Source organism: Salmo trutta, chromosome 5, assembly GCF_901001165.1.
Source record: "Salmo trutta chromosome 5, fSalTru1.1, whole genome shotgun sequence".
NCBI classification, from domain to species: Eukaryota; Metazoa; Chordata; class Actinopteri; order Salmoniformes; family Salmonidae; genus Salmo; species Salmo trutta.
The window spans coordinates 12429415-12447173 of NC_042961.1; the positions used below are offsets into that span (position 1 = coordinate 12429415).

Genomic DNA, 17759 nt, shown 5'->3' on the forward strand with positions numbered 1-17759 from the left:
GTGTAACTCTGTGTTGTTGTATGTGTCGAACTGCTTTGCTTTATCTTGGCCAGGTCGCAATTGTAAATGAGAACTTGTTCTCAACTTGCCTACCTGGTTAAATAAAGGTCAAATAAATCAAATAAATAAATAAATAAATAGTTTCCGAATGCACTGTATATAGCATTATTTTATGGCTAGTTATGACACCTACATAAGTGTCAAAACCCACCACACATGGCAAAACATTCTGTTACACCCTAGCCTACATGTCAACAGTATATTATTGTTACAATGTGTATATATGCGTTTTTTAATTGACCATATCAAAATTATCATTGTAATTGCTCTGTTGCTGATGACTGGGATGGATGCATGAGCAGATTTCAGGAGCAGGACAAGACACCCACGTTTTGACTGATGACTGATATAAGGTAATGTACGTGATAGGCCTATCTGGCTTATATAAGTCTGATGGTCATAATGATTTTTGACAGTGTCATAAAGTGTATTTTCTTAGTCCAAGTAAAGTGACACAGGATGCTCATAACGCTTCATGAAATTGTCAAAGTGTATTTGTTGAAAAAACATGACCGTAAAAAATGTAGAACAACAACAAAGTTTCAAACTAAAGGGAACTTCTTGGCAGGTTAAAAATAATTTGAATAACGCAATATGTCACAACAGGTGTAAATATATGGGTCAAGACAGTTTTATGACCACATTATGACAGGTTATGTCAGCTGTTATGACATTATGACTGTGTTATGACACTGGGTGTCAAGTAAAGTGATACCAAATGTATATTTTGCTTCATTCATCTAGTTTCCATTTATTTTTTACAAGAGAAAGGATGACCCTTCACACTTCAATCTAAATGTTGTTTTTTAATATGCGTGCTTGTTAGGCCTGAAACAAAAAACTGCCTCTGACCTACCAGATCAAAGTGTTTTGGTTGATGGAAAAAATCTCAGGCCTTTAATTCAAAGTATGCATCTCTGTATATTAAAAAAGAGGAGCGTGATATGGAACCTTAACGCCTGTTATGAAATATGACATGGCAAGCATGATCAGCCTGTTGTTGACGACAACAGCTTTAGGCTCTGTGCTTGGCAGACACAGCTGCATGCTCAGGTACCAGAATGTTTTCATTTCATAGACTTCTACTGGAACTCACTACTGTTCCTCAGTTCACAAACCTAGGCCTACAGTATATGATTTGTGAATCATTTAATTACACTAATATATACGGTTAGGTGCAGAAGCGCAATATAGACCTGTAAACCTGGGCTGGAATAAAATACAACTTTGTATCAGCTGTTTTGTGCCCTTGGAGGCCATAGTATGCTGGTTTTTAACAATTCCACCATCTAGTAAAAACATTTTTTTAAACATTGTGTTTTCTTAGATTGACACTAGTCAACAGTATGACTTAATACTAATTAAAATAAAAACAATAAGGATCAGAAATACCTATCCATCAAGTTACTACAGTACTTCAAAAGTTGCAACTAGGACAGTAGTAGCCTCTAAGACAGAGACTTCATTGACTACATTTCAGCAGTCAACACCATAGAACCCTCCAAGCTCATCACTAAGCTCAGGTCCCTGGGACTGAACACCTCCCTCTGCAACTGGATCCTGGACTTCCTGACAGGCCGCCCCCAGGTGTTGAGGGTAGGCAACAACACATCTGCCATGCTGACCCTCAATACAGGGGCCCCTCAGGGGTGCATGTTTAGTCCCCTCCTGTACTCCCTGTTCACCCACGACTACGTGGCCGCGCCCAAGTCCAACATTAAGTTTGCTGATGACACGACAGTGGTTGACCTGATCCCCGACAACGATGAGACAACCTAGCGGGCCAGGAGCTTCAAGTTCCTCGGTGTCCACATCACTAAGGAATTATCATGGTCCATACACACCAACACAGTCGTGAAGAAGGCAAGACAACGCCTCTTCCCCCTCAAGAGGCTGAAAAGATTCGGCAAGGGCCCTCAGACTCTCAAAAAGTTCTACAGCTGCACCATTGAGAGCATCTTGACTGGCTGCATCACCACTTGGTATGGTAACTGCTTGGCATCTGACCACAAAGCGATACAGAGGGTAGTGCGTACATCCCAGTACATCACTGGGGCCGACCTCCCTGCCATCTAGAACCTCTATACCAGGCGGTGTCAGAGGAAGGCCCTAAAAATTGTCATAGACTCCAGCCACCCAAGTCAGATTGTTTTCTCTGCTACCACATGGCAAGTCTGGAACCAACAGGACCCTGAACAACTTCTAAACCAAACCATAAGACTGCTAAATAGTTAGTTAAATAGTTAGTCCGGGTAGCTATTGATTATCTGCATTGATCCTTTTTGCGCTCATCACATATGCCTCTGCTACCGTTTATCATTTATCCTGTTGTGTAGACACTTTATCCATACCTATATGTACATACCTACATCAATTACATTGTACCCCTGCACATAGACCCAGTATTGGTACCCCGTGTATATAGCCAAGTTATTGTTACTCATTGTGTATTTATAAATTTTTCTATTATTTCTCTTTTTTCCCCTCTCTGCATTTTTGGGAAGGGCCCATAAGTAAGCAATTCACTGTTAGCCTACACTTGTTGTTTACGAAGCATGTGACAAAATAAGATTTGAGAATGGAGCAAAGCAAAAACCAGCGTACACATGGCCATAAAGACTTTGATGCAACCCTGCTCAGTATTAGCTATACATTGAGTAAATGCATATCATATATTACATTCATTTGTCGGCCCTGGTCGGGTTACCTAGTCCTCAAATCCAGATGATCTGCTGCACTGGGTCCAGACTTCATCTCTGCGATCAGGTCTGAAGTAGCCAGAGTGACCCACTTTCCGTCCTACCTGGGAGGGGTGCGTTCTACCTTCCTGGGGACAGGACTGTGACAGCTGACAACCCGCTGACCTAGAATCAGAGGACAGTTCAACAAACGTCAGACACGAAACCAATGCTTCAACAAACAGCAAGCAACGATGACAGACTCAGGATTAGTGGAGAAGATAAAACGTCTCATGTGTAGAATCATTACTAATGAATGAGGCTGACAAAATCTCATTGGTGACAAGGGATCCATATGTATAATTTATATGTAACCATGTACTAACCTTTGAAACCGGAAATGTAGGATTATAAATCAAAGTGAGACACTAAGCCATGGTCAAAAACACATGGGCCTACTATGGAAAGTGTAGATCATGTATATCAACAGTAAAATATCTCGTTCACAAACTTGCCTGCTTTTGGGGATTCTATGAGGTCTGTTTTCAGCTGTCTGGTGCTGCAGGGGAGATGAAAAGGATGTCAGGTATTTCTACTGTTTACACCCATGCGCAAAAGCTGATATTATCCAGTTCGGAAATGTTTGGTAAACTATCATGTTTCCCTTTTTTAGATCGGTAGGGAGGACGGAAGAAAACACATTTGAATAGGCTGTCTGTATATTCTGTTTATTGTGACAGCACCATTTCACAGAGTCAAATTCCTGTATAGGCAAATGTATTTGGCAAATAAAGGTGATTCTGATTCTTCTCAATTCCCAAACTGAATCTGGGATGCCAATTAGGATCAACAGTTCTCACGAGGGTTCAAATGTGTAACAATTATGATATCTTCTACTCTCTCCCTGACAGTCTTTCCATGGCCATGCATGACAAGCGTAAAACCAAAAATGTAATAACAGCTACCACAGAAAATATATTTGCCATTGGAAACATATTGTCATCAGGAGTAGGGAAAAATGCTTGATATTGTACAGTACCATGTAATCTGTGTAGTTTGGTGGACTGGGGGAGCTCTGATAGTACTCCAGTAACCTCTCAGCCAGGGCGATGCGTTTGAGCAGGTTCTCAATGAAACGTTGGATCCGAACTTTACCACATATCTCATGCTGGGTGGCAGCCTCAAGGAAATTCTGAATGGTGATGACTTCTCTAAAAAAAAACACACAAAAAAAACGATACAAAATGAAAACATGAAGGGAACAATGAGGAGAGTAGCTAGTAACATACTAAAGAATGTAGCTACTGCAATGATTACAGTCTTACTCCACTTGCAACAGCAACAATATAAGGAGTTACCAGACTAGAGTATTGGTAACTGTTGTCTGCCATTTGACCTCATGGTTAAGATTGTGACTAAAAATACAGTAAGTAAAGGTTTAGGTTAAGATTGAGTTACTGGCTCAGACACTCACTGTTCTCGCCTCTCCAGCTCGTACTCTGACTCCTTCAGCTGCTCCTTCAGCGTGGCAATCACCATCACGGCCACGTCCACCTGCCGGCTCAGCGCCCTCTCCTTCTCCTGTACCTCCTGCCTCTCCTGCTCCAGGTGCTGGAAGAGGGCACGCTCACACAGCAGCTCTGTGTCCGTCTTGGCAAGCTCCGTGCTGACCCTGTGCAGCCTCCTCTGCATGGTGCTGTCCACTGCTCGTAGGACCTTGGCCAGCCTACGCTGGAGCGACATCTCCTCGGTACAGACATTCCGCTCTGGAAACACTACCTCAAGCTTGCTGCCTGGGTCTGGAGGTTCGTCAAATAGAAAGGGGGAAGGGATATGATCTGTCCCAGGGCTGGACTTGTGGATTTTGAGACCATCTTTACTGGCCTCTTCCTCCTCCGTCTTTATCTCCTCAGCTGCCTGCGTCCCCACACTAGGCATACGACACCTCTCTATGCAGATAGTGACCTCTCGTGTGTCACTCAGGGAGCGTCCGTGCAGGGCTCTCTCTGGGTGAGAATGCCCCCTGCGGGTCGGAAGGCTCAGCTCGTGCATGGTGTGGTAGAAGCTGTGGCTGTATTCCAGGTGGGCTCTTAAGGAGGCCAGACTACGGAACCTCTTATGCTCCCCACACCGAGGGCACCTGAATGGGAGCTGGGGGTCAGCAGATGCCCCACAAGCCTGCCCATTCTCAGTGAAGAGAGAGGTCCTCCTGGCACATACCTTCTGCTGCATTTCACCTACGACCTGGAAGCCAAACACATAATGGCTGATATGACTTTGATATAAGTAATCCATCTACAGCAGACTTACGATAAGGCTAACACCTCATGCATACAGCACTCAGCTATATTACAGCAATGGATTAATATTCATATTATAGTAGGCTATTCTATCAAATAAATCCTACATTTGTTTGAATCAAAACCATTGACTATGTTTGTCCCTATAAAGATGCTCTTCAATCAATGTCACCTAACCGACAAATACCGTCGTAAAATAAAAAGGCCTGCAGATCCCCATCAACAACCAGCCAACAATAGATGACAGTGACAGTAATATGGGTTGCTGTTACCTGGTCTGAGCATTTCATATTATTCTGTATGTAAATCCGAGACACTCCATTTAGTATATGTTGCGATTTGTATGTATTAATTTGTGGATGTCCATCACCAATTTCGTATATGTTACAAATTCCAATTCGTATTATGTTACGAATTTGTAAAACGTATGGTATGTTACGAATTCTAGCTAGGTGACTAGTTGGCTAACATTAGCTAGCTGGCTAACTTTACCTAGTCTAGGAGTTTGAAATCGGGGTTAAGTTTAAGAGTTAGGTTAAAAGGTTAAGGGAAGGGTTAGAGAAAAGGGTTATGGTTAGGGTGAGAAGGGTTAGCTAACATGCTAAGTAACTGCAAAGTAGATAAAAGTAGTAAGTAGTTGAAAACTTTAAATGCTAAAGATGTCCGTGATGAGAGTTGAACTCGCAACCATTGGGTTGCTAGACGTTAGCTATACAGTGGGGGAAAAAAGTATTTGATCCCCTGCTGATTTTGTACGTTTGCCCACTGACAAAGAAAGGATCAGTCTATAATTTTAATGGTAGGTTTATTTGAACAGTGAGAGACAGAATAACAACAAAAAAATCCAGAAAAACTCATGTCAAAAATGTTATAAATTGATTTGCATTTTAAAGAGGGAAATAAGTATTTGACCCCCTCTCAATCAGAAAGATTTCTGGCTCCCAGGTGTCTTTTATACAGGTAACGAGCTGAGATTAGGAGCACACTCTTAAAGTGAGTGCTCCTAACCGCAGCTTGTTACCTGTAAAAAAGACACCTGTCCACAGAAGCAATCAATCAATCAGATTCCAAACTCTCCACCATGGCCAAGACCAAAGAGCTCTCCAAGGATGTCAGGGACAAGATTGTAGACCTACACAAGGCTGGAATGGGCTACAAGACCATCGCCAAGCAGCTTGAGAAGGTGACAACATTTGGTGCGATTATTCGCAAATGGAAGAAACACAAAAGAACTGTCAATATCCCTCGGCCTGGGGCTCCATGCAAGATCTCACCTCGTGGAGTTGCAATGATCATGAGAACGGTGAGGAATCAGCCCAGAACTACACGGGAGGATCTTGTCAATGATCTCAAGGCAGCTGGGACCATAGTCACCAAGAAAACAATTGGTAACACACTACGCCGTGAAGGACTGAAATCCTGCAGCGCCCGCAAGGTCCCCCTGCTCAAGAATACATATACATGCCCGTCTGAAGTTTGCCAATGAACATCTGAATGACACAGAGGACAACTGAGACAACTGGCCTCCATCAGTCTTAAATGGAAGGAGTTTGGAACCACCAAGACTCTTCCTAATGCTGGCCGCCCAGCCAAACTGAGCAATCGGGGGAGAAGGGCCTTGGTCAGGGAGGTGACCAAGAACCTGGCCATCACTGAAGGAGCTCCAGAGTTCCTCTGTGGAGATGGGAGAACCTTCCAGAAGGACAACTATCTGCAGAACTCCACCAATCAGGCATTTATGGTAGAGTGGCCAGACAGAAGCCACTTCCACGTAAAAGGCACATGACAGCCAAAGGCACCTAAAGGACACTCAGACCGTGAGAAAGAAGATTCTCTGGTCTGATGAAACCAAGATTGAACTCTTTGGCCTGAATGCCAAGAGTCACGTCTGGAGGAAACCTGGCACCATCCCTACGGTGAAGCGTGGTGGTAACATCATGCTGTGGGGAGGTTTTTTAGCGGAAGGGATTGGGAGACTAGTCAGGATCGGAGGAAAGATGAACGGAGCAAAGTATAGCGATCCTTGATGAAAACCTGCTCCAGAGTGCTCAGGACCTCAGACTGGGGCCAAGGTTCAACTTCCAACAGGACAACAACCCTAAGCATATAGCCAAGACACCGCAGGAGAGGCTTCGGGAAAAGTCTGTGAATGTCCTTGAGTGGCCCAGCCAGAGCCCGGACTTGAACCCAATATAACGTCTCTGGTGTGATCTGAAAATAGCTGTGCAGCGACATTCCCCATCCAACCTGACCGAGCTTGAGAGGATTTGCAAGACTCGAGGCTTTAGTTGCTGCCAAAGGTGCTTCAACAAAGTACTGAGTAAAGGGTCTGTATACTTATGTAAATGTGATATTTCCATAAAAAAAATAATTGTAAAACCTGTTTTTGCTTTGTCATTATGGGGTATTGTGTATAGATTGATTAAATTGTTATTTTTTCCCCCTAATCAATGTTAGAATAAGGCTGTAACAAAATTTGGAAAGTAAAGGTATGAATACTTTCCGAATGCACTTTATTTTTACTATTTTCTACATTGCAGAAAAATAGTGAAGACAAACTATGAAATAACACATACGGAATCATGTAACCAAAAGCTGTTAAACAAATCAAAATATATTTGAGATTCTTCAAAGTAGCCTCCCTTTGCCTTGACAGCTTTACATACTCTTGGCATCATCTCAACCAGCTTCATGAGGTTGTCACCTGAAATGCATTTCAATTAACAGGTGTGCTTTGTTAAGTTAATTTGTGGAATTTCTTTCCTTCTTTATGCGTTTGAGCCATATTTGGTTAAAGATTAAGTATATACTATGCCAAGAACAGCTTAAATAAGCAAAGAGTAATGACAGTCCATTATTACTTTAAGCCATGAAGGTCAGTCAATACGGAACATTAAGAACTTTGAACGTTTCTTCAAGTGCAGTCTCAAAAACCATCAAGCGCTATGACGAAACTGGCTCTCATGAGGACTGCCACAGGAAAGGAATACCCAGAGTTACCTCTGCTGCAGAGGATAAGTTCATTAGAGTTACCAGCATCAGAAATTGCAGCCCAAATAAATGCTTCAGAGTTCAAGTAACAGACATCTCAACATCAACTGTTCAGAGACTGTGTGAATCAGGCCTTCATGGTCAAATTGTTGCAAAGAAACCACTACTAAAGGACACCAATAAGAAGAGACTTGCCTGGCCCAAGAAACACGAGCAATGGACATTAGACCAGTGGAAATCTGTCCTTTGGTTTGAAGAGTTCTTATTTTAGATTGTTGGTTCCAACTGCCATATCTTCGTGAGACGCAGATTAGATGAACGGATGATCTCTGCATGTGTGGTTCCCACCATGAAGCATGGAGGAGGAGGTGTGATGGTACTTTGCTGGTGACACTGTTTGTGATTTGTTTAGAATTCAAGACACACTTAACCAGCATGGCTACCACAGTATTTTGCAGTGATAAACTATCCCATCTGGTTAGCACTTAGTGGGACTATAATTTGTTTTTCAACAGGACAATGACCCAAAACACACCTCCAGGCTGTGTAAGGGCTATTTGACCAAGGAGAGTGATGAAGTGCTGCATCAGATAACCTAGCCTCCACAATCGCCCAACCTCAACCTAATGGAGATGGTTTGTGACGAGTTGGAGCGCAGAGTGGGAACTCCTTCAAGACTGTTGGAAAAACATTCCAGATGAAGCTGGCTGTGTGCAAAGCTGTCAAGGCAAAAGGGTGGCAACTTTGAAGAATCTCAAATATAAATTATATTTTGATTTGTTTAACCCTTTTTTGGTTACTACATGATTTCATGTGTTTCATAGTTTTGACATCCTCACTATTATTCTACAATGTAGAAAATAGTCAAAAAAATTAAGAAAAAACCTTGAATAGTAAGTGTGTCCAAAATTCTGACTGGTACTGTATGTGTATTTTAATGATATTCAGCGATTGTCATTAGGCCTACACTTGTAGCCTGAATTGGTGCATCCACTGTTGTCCATGGGCACCTCGGTCTCGGCCGCTTATCTCCGTTTTGTTGTCCGTGAGCATCTCAGCCACTCATCTCCACCTTGACAAAATGTAAGTGGTGTCCTCAAACCACAACACAATTTGGTGCATATACCACTCAGTTTCCATTCAATTTGCTAATTTTTCATGAGGCTGACATGCAGTAATGTTCAATAATGGTGTAGTAGCCTATTTTTTTGGGGCATGTATTAATTGTGATATGCTCATGTTTTACCGGTAAGGTGTACCCCCACTATTAATTTGCAGGGACATCATACCAGACCACCTTACTTTCACCCCTGGTCTTATGTAAGCATACCAAACTTATCATACTAATTTCAATTACCCGGATGTACGTTTACTATGTTACGTCTAGTCTATGAGATCAGGCTGGGTTGACAGCAGACTCAAGCACATGCAATTCAAGTATTTAGCTAAGCAATGATACATAACGGAATTCAATATTAACTGTGTACAACAGCTTATGTCGTACATGTAACAGGTAATGTTTTATGTAGGCTAGTTATTAGCTAACGCTGCTAGCATCTCTTCCTACCACATGCATGGCTCACCAGGACTAGCTAGCTAGCCAGGCGGCTGCTGCCGATGCATAGCCCCATATGGTGTTTAATAAATGTACAACATGATCTATTTCAAGCTGTGTATACATGTAATCTCGTGTGCATATAGTTTACCTGTATTTGAATAACAGTGTCATGCTAAAAAAAGAATTCCCCCTGCACACAAATGTCCTGCGAACGCTTTTGAAAAGGTTAGTCAGTGAGAGTAATGAGCACAGCCTCCCCAACCTCCTTTATAGTAGACGCGTCTGGGAAGCTGCGGAGTGAAAGAATACTAGCTAGTAACGATCAGCTACAAAATATCAATGGGAATGTTGCTAGTAAATTGCTACAATGTCGCGTTTAATGGATACTGAAACAGAACAGTAGCGTTGCACATGATGGCATATATGACGGCGCAAAATACAACGTTTTTGTTGAATGGAATAAATAGTCATGTAACTGTACAAATTGCCAACTAAGTTAATAAATAAGTAATTGTAAATTAATTGAATTGAATTATTATTGTTGTTTGCATCCCATAATGTGCAGCTCAGACAATTCGGCGTGACCACTCTCTGAGACAGACGGGGTATAAAATCAGACCATATCTTGGTAAAATGCATGAATCAATGTAATGTTTCACTTATTACTTGGAGGTAAAACACATACAGAGAATTTCAAACACACGCCACTGCTGTGATTATCAGACATCCTAGAATCGAATTTGAAATTCGAATTTGAAAATGGTAGAATCCAGTTTTGTTTGGCAGCGGAACGCGTCATCACTGATAGGAAAAGCACTGGGGGCTTGTCTGGACGAATGGCGAATATGGACTATCAGCGGGACGTTCAAAATTTCAGGAGAAATGCAAGTGCTCGGTCCTCGTGTTCCTCTCTCGCAATGGAGATAAAAAGAAAGAAGATAAGTGAGAGCACTGTGTTCTTGCAATCAAAGGTAATGTGCCAGTTTGTTTGTTGTCAACCGATTAGCTAACTACTAGGCTAGCAAACTGACGTTTTTCTGTAACTGATGCCTGTCTAACGAACGCGTCAGCTAGCTAACAACTAACGTATCCAGCTGAGTTTACGATTTATTCTACATAGCGTTACAGTAGTGTTATAATTTGCGCTCTAGCTAGCTAACGTAAATGCCGAAATATTAGTGGTTCGCTAACTGTTCCAATGCTTTCTTTTATGATCACTGATTTTGTAAAACACTGGCCTCAATTCAATCTATGTATGTGATACGTTACTAACTCCACTCTGGCCCTGTCCAGAAACAACCCAGCCTCGCTGTAGCCAAGTTATGTCATTTTAAACGTCATCTCCACGATATGTGGAGTTTTACTTGGCTACATAGCCTCTGTCTAGACACTTATACTGACACTTATGGAGATGTATACTTCCTTCTGATAGTGGCTATTTCTGAATAGGACCTAGCTAGCAGCAGTGGTGTAAAGTACTTAAGTAAAAATACTACTACTTAAGTAGTTTTTGTTGTTGTTGGTATCTGTACTTTTACTATTTTTATTTTTGAGAACTTTTACTTTTAATTCCCTACATTCCTAAAGAAAATAATGTGCTTTTTACTCCGTACATTTTCCCTGACAGGCAAAAGTATTCATTACATTTTGAATGCTTAGCAGGACAGGAAAATGGTCCAATTCACACACTTGCCAAGAGAACATCCCTGGTCATTAATACTGCCTCTGATCTGGTGGACTCACTAAATACATCATTCATTTGTAAATTATGTTGGAGTGTGCCCCTGTCCATCAGTAAATTAAAAAATTTTACTGGGTATTTTACTGGGTGACTTTTTTTACTTGATTCATTTTCTATTAACGTATCTACTTTTACTCAAGTATGACAATTGGGTACTTTTTCCACCACTGGCTAGCAGATTGTATCGGGCTATGTAATGTGATACTCCATTAGCCGTTACAGGACAGCTACTGTTTGGCAAGGCACATAGACAAGATGATTCTATTTCAAATCTCCTCTCATTGATTGAGACGGGTGTACACTTTTTGGATAACTTCACGGAACAAAAAAAACCCGATTTATTTTATAACTGAGAATTTTCTATATTTAAAACGAACCACCTGCAACTGGATACGGACATTTTAGAAGATGCATGTATTGGCCGAATGGGAACGAATATGGCATCGTTGTTAAAGGTTGGTAGACAAATCTCTGCTACGCCAAATAGCACCTGTCCTGTGACGGCTAATGGAGCGTCACATTAGCCCGTTACAATATGCTAGCTGTATAGATTGGACCCTTTTCTCTCCTACATAACAACTTTTCAGTGGCCATGAAGAACACTTCTGCTTTGCATGTTTATCGAAACGTTCTTTTTTTTTTGCTCTCTCAAACGAATGTTCTTGAAGGCAAAATGCATGAAAATGTCTACATATGAAAGACACTCATGAAATTAAAGAGGACATGAATTTGTTGTACATAAGACAGATTTCTAAGAAACTACAGGTGACAAAATAGAGGAGAAAGAGATTCAGGCTAAATAATCAGAAAACTGTACTATTTCTAGCCTATACTTTCTTTAGCCTCTACCCACCATCAGATGTCTGTGGTGTAAACAGAAATTACAACAAATGATTTTGTCCTTTAATAAACGTCATCATAATCCCTATGTTAATGGTTTATTTGTTGGCTTTCCTCTTGTGTTCTAGCAAAGACCACCCAACATGTCATGCACATCAAACCCTGTCAATCTTTTGTCTGCCCAACCATACATTTGTGTCATGTTTTGAGTTTTTTTATTTCAGAGGGATTAAATTCTGTTTCAAACGAGTGTTTTCAAACCATTTAACATTCTTCACATTTTGTCTTTGCTCTATTGACTTGCCTTCCAGTATCCCTCGTTCATCAAGATCTGTGTCCTCCCCCCTCTCTCACCCAGAACCCATCACTGTCTCCTGTCTGTGACATGTCACATCCTTTAGTTAGAGGATATCACCAAACTCCTTAGCTACCTGTCTCCTGTGAATCCACACTATTGTAATTCACTCTATTACTATGGTGTTATCCCCCTCCTACAGGACACTAACATGCAGGAGAAGATAGACTTTGAGATCCGCATGCGGGACGGGGCCTACAAGCTCCTGGTGGCCAGCACCAATAGAGAGCAGATCCTGACTGCCTCCAAGAACCTCCTGACCTGCAACACTCGGGTCAAGGCCTACATGACAGAAATGCACAAGGAGAACCACGATATGAGAGTCGCATCTCAGAGGTAAAGATATCGAACCTTCTATTGTCTGGTTATGTGTGTTTGTTTGTGGAGTCATGCTCCGTAAGTGAAGTTGAATTTCTAATGTGTTTTGTGTGCCATAGATTATCAGATCGAGTTTCAGATAATCGTGTGGCCTGCAGAGGAAGAGTGGCCTTGTCTGGTAAGATCCTTCTCTTTTTTTTGTCAGAAGGGAACAATGGCTGTCCTGTATCGTACGTTTCCTTTTGATATTCATGAAGATCATTAGATATTTGAGCCGAGCCGCTTGTCTTATCACTGTTGTTGGAAAGTATACTGGGATTCTTCCATTTACTGACAGGTTTGTCTTTGTCCTCCACTGTAGGGCTGCGCATACCGTTGATGTGGAAAGACTCTGACCACTTTAATAACAAAGGGAGTGAGTAGATTGTCATTTATTGTTTTCAGTGAAGGAAAAGGAAAGCAACATAGGAGAAACCGATGCTCTGGAAATTCACTTCAGTTCATTGAGACTGAACCTAATAACTAAAGCAATTCTCATATACAAGCCATGTCCTTGCCAATATTCAAAATATGTATTCTGAGTCTGGATGTAGTTATGGTTGTGAATCCTGGTTTTAGGCACGCGGCGGGTTGCCATCTTCTGCCTGATGAGAATTGGATCTGAAGTTTTTGACACTGAGATGGTGGTTGTGGACAGATCGATGACCGATGTTTGTTTTGAGGGTGTAACAGTTTTGTAAGTATTCACCACAAATACAAACTCATATTGTTGAAATGGGAGACCTTGGTTCTATGCCTACGGGACCCTATCATCTTCTCTCCAGTCTCTTGTTAATGATGCACTCCGGGATCCAAATTTTGTAACATATTGCATAAATTGGATTCGAAACATATCAAACTAATTACAAAGTTCGTATGATATCATACAAATTGCAAAATTCGTAACGTCATACAAAATGGATGACGTAGTACACAAAAAAACAGGGACCACTTTTGGCTTGTGAGCACCACTTTCAAAACTACTGGCTGAAATTATACAAAAGTTTGAGAATGCATCTTTAAGTGTTCTGAATCGGACATTTCCCTACTGATTGACAGTAACAGTGTTGGGCCTGCCTTCGAGCTGAAAGTGGAGCTGTATAGCTGTGCCATAGAGGAGGAGACCATCCTGGTCAACACCCCAAAGAAACTGGCCAAGAAGTTACGCAGCTCATTCGGCAGGGCACCTGGGAGGAAACTCTGCCCCCTGCTCGAAGCTGGAGACCCCGACGCTTTCCTGCAGTCCAACCCAATACCCCTGTACGTGAGCTGTACAATTAAGGCCCAGAGTTTTCCCTGGTCAGGTCTCATGGTCAGGAACAACATTGGGTGCTGATTATATGTAGTGGGTAGGGCCCAGATTTACTGTACTGTAGTCACCCCTTTTGGTTTAGCAGTTGTTGCCTTTTGCCTAGTCAGTCATCTGGTTAGTCTTGTATGTTAAATCACTTTGGGTCTCTCTGTCCTTCCTAGGGGGGCAAGGTACAGCCTGCTGGCGTACACCTCTCTGGGCTTGGCCTGGGCCGATGGGGGCTTCCAGTCCCATTCTCTCATAGTCCTCCAGGATGGTAAGAGCAACACTTCATTGGACATTCCTATATACCGCTTTGCTTTAAAGATACATTTCATTGCATGTTTTTGGCTTCAGAAAGGATTGTCACAATATGTCTTGTTTGGGCTGTTTTCTCTTTAGCTGAGTCGTCCTCCTGGCTGCCCCTCTATGGGAACCTCTGCTGTCGTCTAGCTGCCCAGCCTGTCTGTATGACCCAGGACATGATGAATGGCTATCTGATTCAGCAGGTGAGCCAACTGTTATCAACTCTCTGACTGCTCCCTGACAAACTATAGAGTACCATATCTGGCCCTGCCAGTCAAGCCCTGATAAGTAGAGCTAAAACCTTCTTTAGTCATATAACATACCATTCTATGGCGTAGATGAGTAAACCAATGTCTTACCGTAGCTCAACACATAATACTCATAATAAATAATAATTGTCTTCTATTCCAGCAAAGTGTGGAGGGGCTGTCCCGGTACTGCAGCCTGTACTGTGTGCTCAGGGCTGGGAGTCTGTTCTGCTACTACACCCCTGAGGAGATTACTGCCAAGGTGGAGCCCAGCCTCGTCATACCCACCAACAAGGTAGACGTTGCCACGGTAACCGACCCAGATGATTGTGATAGAACAGCACATAACTGTTAGTCTTCCGTTTTTCATCCCTTGGCTCTCCTGCTGTTTCTCTGTCCAGGACACTAGGATCCGTGTGGTGGATAAGGGCCCTCAGAAGAGGTCCAACAGTCTGACCATTACCAACCCAGTGGTGGGGGGGGCTCTGACCAACATCTTCACAACTGACAGCAGGGAGGAGCTGGAGGACTGGATGGAAGCATTCTGGCAGCACTTCTACGATCAGAGTGAGTGTTTGGAAGAGTTAGCAAAAACCTTAATCTCATGCTCTTTCTTTCACAGATTTAATCCAAATTGTATATCTCCACCCAATGCTCTGATTTTATCTTCTCTCTCTCCCAGGTCAGTGGCAGCACTGCTGTAGTGAGCTGATGAAGATTGAGGTTACGTCACCAAAGAAACCCCCACTCTTTCTCACCAAACAGGCTGACTCTGTCTACAATGACCTGAGTAAGTCCAGTGCCCTGAACCTTTGACTACATATTGTCTTAGATTTTTCTGATATGCAGTTTTGGGTGAGAAAATACGACTTATTTATTTTTCAAATGAGCCCTGCAATAAACACAAATTAAATATAAAATGCAATCAATCAAATAATAAAGAAATCAAATATTTAATACAATCCATTAAATAATCAGTCAGATCATGTGAACTCCTCTGAAGAGGTCACTAATTAAGTTTCTGTAAAACTGCCTTACAGAAACCAGTGTTGGCACCTTTTGGCTGTCAGACACTATTTATATACTATATGATTAATTTAGTCAATTTTCCCTTTTGTTCTAAAGGTATAAATTCTCCTGGGAAGTTTGAGAGTATCACCGACATCATCCACAACAAAATCGAGGAAACAGGGGGCCACTTCCTCATTGGTGAGGAGGAGGCAAGGGAGCCTCCTAAATGGTCTACTCTGTTTGACGGGTCCATCCCCATGGTGGTGCAGAAGAGTGTTTTGTCTCCGGGCAAAGAGAGTCCCAGCCCAACTCCCAGCTCTGTCTCCAACGGCAACAAGAAGAGGCGTGCCCCGCCCCCACCTGCTGACAAGCAGCCTTTCGGCCTGCCGCCAGCCAGACCCCCTCCTCCATATCAGAAGGAGAACGTTAGGGCGCGAACCAAGACGGGACGACCCTCGCTGGATGCCAAGTTCTCTGCCATCATCCAGCAGCTGCAGAGGAACCCTGGTGGCCTGTCCAGAAAGAACGCCCCCCTGGGCCAGATAGAGCCTCCCCAGCAGGACTTGGAGTACCCCCAGACTCCTGATGTCCCCCCCAGGCCTGCCCCTGTCCCTGCTCCACGCAACAAACTGAGCAAGTCCTTTAGGGAGAAGATGAACCCTAAAGCCTGGTGACTGACTGAACAAGGGACCTCACCTGGGACTAAAGACTGAAGCCAGGGTCGCCAGTGGCCCAAATATGCCTTTTAACTTTTACTAATAGGACCTATTTGGGTGTTTTTAGGGACATTTCTTAATGACTAAGCAACCTTCCTTTAATGAAACTGTCTTATTCCAATGTGTGTCCAATTACTCACTGTAGGAATATTAGCATGTATGGACTGCAAATACACTTCTGAATGTGGGACCTTAGGGATAAATAATGTTCTCTTGGTTCTTTTGACATGGTGTACCTAATCACTATGATAATAGACTATGATAATAGTCCTTAATGCATTGGCCTTTCTAACCAAAATATATCACTGAAACAATATATATTGAACACTTATCAGAGACACAGCGAATAGTGGATCTAATGTAAGCATTGCATGAAATGATCTTATAGGCCAGTAGAGGAGAAAATAAGTTCAGTTTTGCGCTGCACTCAATATAAGCAGTGGCCTGAAGATTGAAATGGGACATGACACTTTCTAGCGGCCCAAACTAATGCACAGTACACTGTGGCCTGAGCCAGTTATCACTTTGTTTTCTATTCTCTTTTTAATAAGCAGAGCGACAATGGGTTTTAAGGAACTGTTTTGGAATTGTAGACGTATCATTATTGTACCAAATAACTAGCAATTTATTTAGTAGTTAGGCTAGCATTTGTCGTTTTTAATACAATTTAAGTATTCGTTAACCATATTCGGTGGAATATGTCTAAAGTTAATGGTTATACTAGAGATTTCTGATTTGTTATTGTTAAATGTGTATTGTTGATAGTCTGTGTAGCCCTAACGTATTCGATTCTTGTTTCCCTCTCATATACTGTAAGATATCTAACGGTCTTTGTTGTGGATTAAAACCCATTTCTACTACTTTTTAAAAAAACATTTAAACTTTCTTTGTTGATTTGGTCCAACTAATGCTTAATGCGAGCTTTGACTTTAGACTGACGGTCTTGTGCCATTTACCAATGTAAAAACTAGTAACCAAAATATCCTCCGTCATAGTGCAGTTGTACCAGTAGGTGGCGGTAACACCTTAAGCAGGCTAAGCACATCCACACACTGCAGCAAATGCTGTATAATCAGTTGTGGGTAACGTGACTCAAATCACTTTTAGAAAGGGCAGACTCACTAATGTAGCATTGCATATAACTATCTGATATAAATGACCACTGCAGTCTGTTTTAATGTGAATAATACTGCTTGTCCTAGATAACAGCATTTGAAGATAACACCCAATATCAGCTAATACCATTCTAATATAAGGACACTTCATCACTCCCTAATCCGACCTAGGTCTGTAGTTTTAGAAATACC

The 17759-nt window shown here is 42.1% G+C and overlaps 2 protein-coding genes across 3 annotated transcripts; one reads left to right on the top strand and one right to left on the bottom strand.

The window, feature by feature from the left end:
* Positions 1–2553: 2553 nt before the first annotated feature.
* On the bottom strand, positions 2554–9973 carry LOC115193674 (protein ZNF365-like). The gene is made up of 5 exons (XM_029752548.1): positions 9736–9973; positions 4213–4982; positions 3778–3949; positions 3254–3297; positions 2554–2924 (listed from the first exon to the last, which is right to left on the bottom strand). Exons 2-5 carry the CDS (start codon positions 4968–4970, stop codon positions 2768–2770), a joined length of 1131 nt encoding a protein of 376 aa, XP_029608408.1. The 5' UTR covers positions 4971–4982; positions 9736–9973; the 3' UTR covers positions 2554–2767.
* Positions 9974–10351: 378 nt separating this feature from the next.
* Positions 10352–17327, top strand: rtkn2 (rhotekin 2). Of its 2 annotated transcripts, none has more exons than XM_029752545.1 (12): positions 10352–10558; positions 12666–12859; positions 12961–13019; positions 13203–13256; positions 13460–13577; positions 13940–14140; positions 14354–14448; positions 14574–14680; positions 14889–15035; positions 15127–15292; positions 15408–15515; positions 15851–17327. In XM_029752545.1, the coding sequence occupies exons 1-12, from the start codon at positions 10424–10426 to the stop codon at positions 16408–16410; spliced, it is 1944 nt and encodes a 647-aa protein (XP_029608405.1). In that variant the 5' UTR covers positions 10352–10423; the 3' UTR covers positions 16411–17327. The 2 variants fall into 2 exon arrangements, with proteins under 2 accessions (XP_029608405.1, XP_029608406.1); XM_029752546.1 differs by having other exon boundaries at positions 14889–15020; positions 15851–16410.
* Positions 17328–17759: the final 432 nt, after the last annotated feature.

Excerpts from the sequence above, each read along its gene's own strand:
- LOC115193674 (XM_029752548.1), bottom strand. The coding sequence starts at position 4,970 with ATGCAGCAGAAGGTATGTGCCAGGAGGACCTCTCTCTTCACTGAGAAT. Across the intron at positions 3,298-3,777 it reads CAAACTACACAGATTACATG|CACCAGACAGCTGAAAACAG; the intron begins GTACTGTACAAT and ends TCTCCCCTGCAG. Across the intron at positions 2,925-3,253 it reads CATAGAATCCCCAAAAGCAG|GTCAGCGGGTTGTCAGCTGT; the intron begins GCAAGTTTGTGA and ends CTCTGATTCTAG.
- rtkn2 (XM_029752545.1), top strand. The coding sequence starts at position 10,424 with ATGGCGAATATGGACTATCAGCGGGACGTTCAAAATTTCAGGAGAAAT. Across the intron at positions 15,036-15,126 it reads ACAAGGTAGACGTTGCCACG|GACACTAGGATCCGTGTGGT; the intron begins GTAACCGACCCA and ends TTCTCTGTCCAG. Across the intron at positions 15,293-15,407 it reads GCAGCACTTCTACGATCAGA|GTCAGTGGCAGCACTGCTGT; the intron begins GTGAGTGTTTGG and ends TCTCTCTCCCAG.